Source organism: Mus pahari, chromosome 7, assembly GCF_900095145.1.
Source record: "Mus pahari chromosome 7, PAHARI_EIJ_v1.1, whole genome shotgun sequence".
Classification (NCBI taxonomy): domain Eukaryota; kingdom Metazoa; phylum Chordata; class Mammalia; order Rodentia; family Muridae; genus Mus; species Mus pahari.
Window position 1 is genome coordinate 60,985,893 of NC_034596.1, and position 6,451 is coordinate 60,992,343.

General features: G+C 39.8%; 1 protein-coding gene across 1 annotated transcript in view; it reads right to left on the reverse strand.

Moving 5' to 3' along the window:
- Window positions 1-6,451, reverse strand: part of Mis18bp1 (MIS18 binding protein 1) — a 56,294-nt gene that overhangs the window by 44,042 nt on the left and 5,801 nt on the right. The window contains exons 2-3 of the mRNA XM_021202009.1: window positions 3,951-4,570; window positions 461-927 (exon numbers count right to left, since the gene is read on the reverse strand). Of these exons, the coding sequence (XP_021057668.1) occupies window positions 461-927; window positions 3,951-4,479 (996 nt within the window). The 5' untranslated portion in view covers window positions 4,480-4,570. The remainder of the gene's footprint in view (window positions 1-460; window positions 928-3,950; window positions 4,571-6,451) is intronic.

A 6,451-nucleotide genomic window follows, 5' to 3' on the forward strand; every position in this document is an offset into this window, starting at 1 on the left:
TTTTTTTTTTTTTGGTTTTTCGAGACAGGGTTTCTCTGTATAGCCCTGGCTGTCCTGGAACTCACTTTGTAGACCAGGCTGGCCTCGAACTCAGAGTGCTGGGATTAAAGGCGTGTGCCACCACGCCCGGCTTTACTGTTCATCTTATATAACTTTTATTTAAAAAGCTCAACTCTTTATCTGTTATAATTCCTTTCTATTTCAAATGTTAATAATTCCTAAAAAGTCGAAATAAAAGTAGGAGCAATGTCAGTGTTTATTTCTTCCAGGCATAAGTGAAGTTTAAAACTAGCAATAGAGCAAGGTAAGACTTAACAACTGAGTCGCCTTACTTTCAGCCTTCCTGTCTTTTCACTAGGCTTATAGTGGCTACCGTCAATAATAAAACAAGAAATAAAGCAAAAAGACAGTCTAAACCTCGGAGGAATAAAATAAATACTTGCCTTAAATGTCTGCCTACCTGATATTTTTTTACTTCATTTACAATAGTTTTAGGCTTTGTACATTTTCTTTGAGACCGGCCAGATAGTGTTAAATTAGGTCTTGGATTTGAACGTTTAACTTTAGATGTATTCTTTATGGGATCTTGAAGAATAGACTTTCTGGACATCATCTCTTCATTTTGTTCTATAATATCCTCTTTTGCAGTCCTTTCTGTTGTCACATCATTATCAGAAGTAATAGATTGGCTTTGATTCTTAATAGGAACACAAAGAGAACTAATGGTGTTAACATCAGTATTTTCAAACTTTTCATAAGTACAATCAATGTCTCCCAAAACAAATGTGTTCTTTTTGGACACAGTGGTCTTAACAGGACTCTTTTTTGAATGAAGAACTTGTCCGCCAAACTGGGCTCTAGTTAATGCCTTCCTTGAAATGCATGAAGCTGAAACATTTTTTTGTTCTTGGTTCAGAATTGGAGGATCTGCCAAAAGTAAAAACAACAACAACAAAAAATTATTATAGAAAAGTTCTATGGGAATAAAAAGTTTTAAACTGCTTATATTAAAAAGATACCATATTAAGAATAGTTCATCCTCAAGTTCAATTTAAGTGTCTCTAGTTTTCTGTTTTGTTTTAAGACAATCTTTCTATATAGCCTTGGTTTATCCTGGAACTCACTATGTAGACTAGGCTGGCATCAAACCTACCTCTGCCTCCTGATGAGATTAAAGACATGTATCACCCACTTTTTTTAACTCAAGGTGCAAAGTTAGTTCTTGCCCACTGGAAAATACCTAGAACATTTAAGAACACTTTCAAGTAACTGGCAAAAAAAAAAAAAAAAAAAAGACTGCAAACATATAACAAACCAACAACACACAAGAGTCTACCATAACTTAAATTGTAACTTTTCCTTTCTTTTCTTGCTGGTGTTGAATCTTTTGTTTGCTGGGTGTGGTGATTTGACTATAAATGACTCCTCCCCCCCCCCCCCCAATACAGCTTTAAGCGCATATATTTGAATGCTCAGTCACCAGGGAGTGGCACTATTTCACAAGATTAGAAGGTATGGCCTTGTTAGAGGAAATGTATCCCCAGGGGTGGTGGGCTTTAAGGTTTCAAAGCCTAGGCCAATGCCTCTCTCTCTTCTCTGTCTCTCTCTCTCCTCTCTGTCTCTCTTTCTCTCTCTCTTCTCTGTGTCTCTGTCTGTCTCTCTCTCCTCTGTCTCTGTCTCTGTGTCTCTGTGTCTCTTTCTCTCTCTCTCTCTCTCTCTCTCTCTGTCTCTCTCTCTCTTCTCTGTGTCTCTGTCTGTCTGTCTGTCTGTCTGTCTGTCTGTCTGTCTGTCTTTCTCTCTCTCTGTCTGTCTCTCTCTCTACCTATGGATCAGGGTGTAGATCTTAGCCACTGCTTCAGAGCCTGCCTGAATGCCACCGTGCTTCCGCACCATGGTGATAATAGACTACGCCTCTGAACTGTAAGCCAGCTCCCAATTATATGCTTTCCTTATAAGAGTTGCCATGATCATGGTGTCATTTCACAGCAAAGGAACCATTACTAAGACACTGGAAATACTTGATGATTCTAGAGGAACCTTTAGGTTGTCACTTTAGAAACAGAGAGGGAAAGGTCTTCCGACCAGTATCATATGCTTTCATAATAAATAACGGTGACATAAAAATTTCCCTTTAGCTGGATTTTTAATCACAGCACTCAGGAGGCAAGGCAGGCAGATCTCTGTGAGCTGGAGGCCAGCCTGAAGTTCCAGGACAGGCAGGGCTACACAGAGAAACCCTGGAGGCAGGGGAAGATTGGGGACAAAGAGAGAACTGGGTTAGCTGGAGATGGCTCAGTGGTTGAGGTCACTGACTGCTTTTCCAAAGGACCCAGCACTCACACGGTAGCTCACAACTTACTTTGACTCCAAGATCTGACACTTTCACACAGACATGCATACAGGCAAAACACCAATGCACATAAAATGGAAATAAGTTAATTTAAAAACATTTCCCTTTACCATCTCTTCTTGCCCTCACTTCACCTTCTATACATACATTATGCTGAGGTTAAAACATTAACGATTTCCAAATTATAATTGGCCTTTTCAAGACAAAAGCATACTATTAAGCCTCTGTAAGAAGTCTGGGGCCAAGATTCCTCCTAGTGCAAGCAGCATCAAAGACTAGAATATAGTCCTCAAAAGTTAGCTGCTTTACTCGCATTTTGGATTAACAGCACACTCCACCCCACTGTGTACCAGAGAATGCCAAGGTCCTAAGTGGCTGACCTCAGGTTCCGTCAGGTGGTTCTGACTAAGGGCATGAACAAACAATTAACTAGTTTGAACCTACCCTTTAAAATTAGAAATATTGCCAGGCGGTGGTGGCGCACGCCTTTAATCCCAGCACTTGGGAGGCAGAGGCAGGTGGATTTCTGAGTTCGAGGCCAGCCTGGTCTACAGAGTGAGTTCCAGGACAGCTAGGGCTACACAAAGAAACCCTGTCTTGAAAAGCAAAACAACAACAACAAAAAAAGTAGAGATATTAAGACCTAATTGCAAATTCAACAAAAATGTATATCCCTTTGACCTTTTTTCAGTAGGGCCTCATTATGTAGTCTAGATTGGCCTCTAGCCTACTTCTGAATACTGAGATTATAGGAATAAATCACCATGCCCAGCTTTCGAAATAATGGTTAGGCCTTTAAAGAAAGGAAAGTTTGTTGAGAAATGAAAGTTTTTGAATAGATAAATAAGGACTAGCAATACTATTTGTATTTTACTCTGATTTATAGTCTAAGTCTTTTACATTTAATGCATTTTTAAATACACAAGTGAGCTTTTTTTGATATATAAAGAGAATTAACACTTAAAATTTGTGCCAAAGAAAAGGATCATTTTTATGTGTGCACATTAGACAAAGAGTCATCAGAATCTCAAAGACAGGAACTTATCTGCTCTTAAATCCTATTACTGGGCTGGTGAGATGGCTCAGCAGATAAGAGCACCCGACTGCTCTTCCAAAGGTCTCGAGTTCAAATCCCAGCAACCACATGGTGGCTCACAACCATCTGTAAGGAGATCTGACTCCCTCTTCTGGTGTGTCTGAAGACAGCTACAGTGTACTTACATATAATACATATAATAAATAAATAAATCTTTAAAAAAAATAAAAATAAAAAAAAATAAATCCTATTACTGACTCCCACTCCTGTACACACACAGTGTATATTTATATACATATCAAGTAATGTAGTATGACATGTGTTCCTGTAACCCCAGCATTCAGGAGACTTTTAAACTTGAGGCCAACCTAGACTGCACGCTTCCCCAGGGATGGAATCTGATGCCACATCTGCAGTTCTCTCTCTTCTGTTGCACGATAAAAGTTACTTTCACTGGAATGGGAGAAGACATTCTGCTCATCTGTTCATTTTTTAACTAAGATCTTAAAACTGACACATTAAACAGTTAAAAGACATTTTAAACCCTTATGTAAGCAAACTGACCTCCCGATGAAGGGCCATTGGATTGGAAGGATTGTTCTTTCTCCTCACAGATATAGGTATGTCCCAACTGAGCCTTCTTGTCTGTGTTAGGAGGCAAGGCTCTGCTGTGGTCACACTTTGGTGATCCCAACATGCTCCTTGTCAGCTGTTCTTGTCTGTCTCGTTGTACTTTTTCTTTCATTCTTTGAAAGATTTTTCCTGGTGATTCATAAATCATTTCATTTCTTAATATATCCATGTTGGGCTTTATAGCACTGACATCAAGATTGCTGTTGGAAAGGGAAGCTTCTGATAACATGGTGGACTGAAATACACGTTCACTGTTAGAAGTTCTTATTTCTAATAACCGATTCTTTTTATGACCATTAACTTTTAGAGAGGACTTCTGATATTTAACCAAATCTTTCAAAGGAGTGAGTGTGCCTGAAGGGATGCTGTCAATAAAGACTGCATCTAGAGGCATATTTCTTCTTTTCAATGTACCAGAAGACAAATGAATTCCTGAATGTTTCAAAGGTGTCACAATCATCTTGATAGGAGAGTGGCAACAAAATTCTTTTTATAGAAAATTCATTCAACACAAATTTTCATGCAGAACTTCAGAAGGAGTCCAGAGAAACCTGTAATGTAATTAACCTTTATCAGTTTGGTCCCTTTAAAAATTTACCAGCCAGGCAGTGGTGTCGCACACCTTTAATCCCAGCACTTGGGAGGCAGAGGCAGGTGGATTTCTGAGTTCGAGGCCAGCCTGGTCTACAGAGTAAATTCCAGGACAGTCAGGGCTACACAGAGAAACCCCGTCTCAAAAACCAAAAAAGGAAAAAAAAAAAAAAAAAAAAAAAAAAGAAGGCAGCCCTGAACTAAGGCTGTCTGTCCCACAGCCCTCCCTACCCAAATCCCACCTGGAGAGAGCTAGTCTCCCAGGAGTACTGTCACTCCTAAGTTCACAGGAGAGACCACCACTTTGTTCCACTAACTGGCCAAAGAGGGACCCACCAGGAATGCACAGGGCATGGGTACTGCAGAGCAGCTAGGGACATTATCCTTCCACTCTCCATCAGCACCCTGGAACTAATCCTGTGACACAGCTCTCTACAACCAAATCCCATCCTGAGATAACTGGTCTCCCAGAAATATTGACACACCTAAGATCACAGTTCTCTACACCCCATTATCACCCAGAGAGAGCTGGACACCTCAGAACTGCTGACACCAATAAGAGCACAGGCTCAAAGGCCCACAGGAGAGAGAAACCACAGTCAAAGACAGCAAGACCAGCTAACACCAGGGATAACCAGATGACTAGAGGCAAGTGCAAGGACATAAGTAACAGAAACCAAGGCTTGGCACTACAGAACCCAGTTTTCCCACCACAGCAAGTTCTGGATACACCAACACACTGGAAAAACAAGATTTGGATTTAAAATCACATCTCATAATGATGATAGGGAACTTTAGGAAGGACACAAATAACTCCCTTAAGGAAATACAGGAGAACACAAGTAAACAGCTAGAAGCCCTTAAAGAGGAAACAAAAAATCCCTTTAAAAATTACAGGAAAACACAACCAAACAGGAGAAAGAATTGAACAAAAACCATCCAAGATCTAAAAATGGAAATAGAAACAATAAAGAAATCACAAAGGGAGACAACCCTGGACACAGAAAACCTAGGAAAGAGATCATAGGTCACATATGCAAGCATCACCAACAAAATACAAGAGATAGAAGAGAGAATCTCAGGGGCAGAAGATACCATAGAAAACATTAACACACAGGCAAAGAAAATGCAAAATGCAAAAAGCTCCTAACCAGCCAGGCGTGGTAGCGCACGCCTTTAATCCCAGTGCTCAGGAGGTAGAGGCAGGCGGATTTCTGAGTTCGAGGCCAGCCTGGTCTATAGAGTGAGTTCCAGGAGAGTCAGGGCTACACAGAGAAACCCTGTCTTGAAAAACCAAATAAATAAATAAATACTCCTAACCCAAAACATCCAGGAAATCCAGAACACAATGAAAAGACCAAACCTAAGGATAACAGGTATAGAAGAGAGCAAAGATTCCCAACTTAAAGGGCCACTAAATATCTTCAACAAATTTATAGAAGAAAACTTCCCTAACTTAAAGAAAATACAAGAAGCCTCCAGAACTCCAAATAGATTGAACCTGAAAAGAAATTCCTCGTGTCACATAATAATCAAAACACCAAATGCACAAAACAAAGAAAGAATATTAAAAGCAGTAAGGGAAAAAGGTCAAGTGACATATAAAGGCAGCCCTATCAGAATTATACCAGATTTCTCAACAGAGACTATAAAAGCCAGAAGATTCTAGGCAGATGTCATACAGACTCGAAGAGAACACAAATGCCAGCACAGGTTACTATTATACCCAGCAATAGATGGAGAAACCAAAATATTCCATGACAAAAACAAATTTACAAAATATCTTTCCACAAATCCAGTCCTACAAAGGTTAATAGATGGAAAACTCCAACACAAGGAGG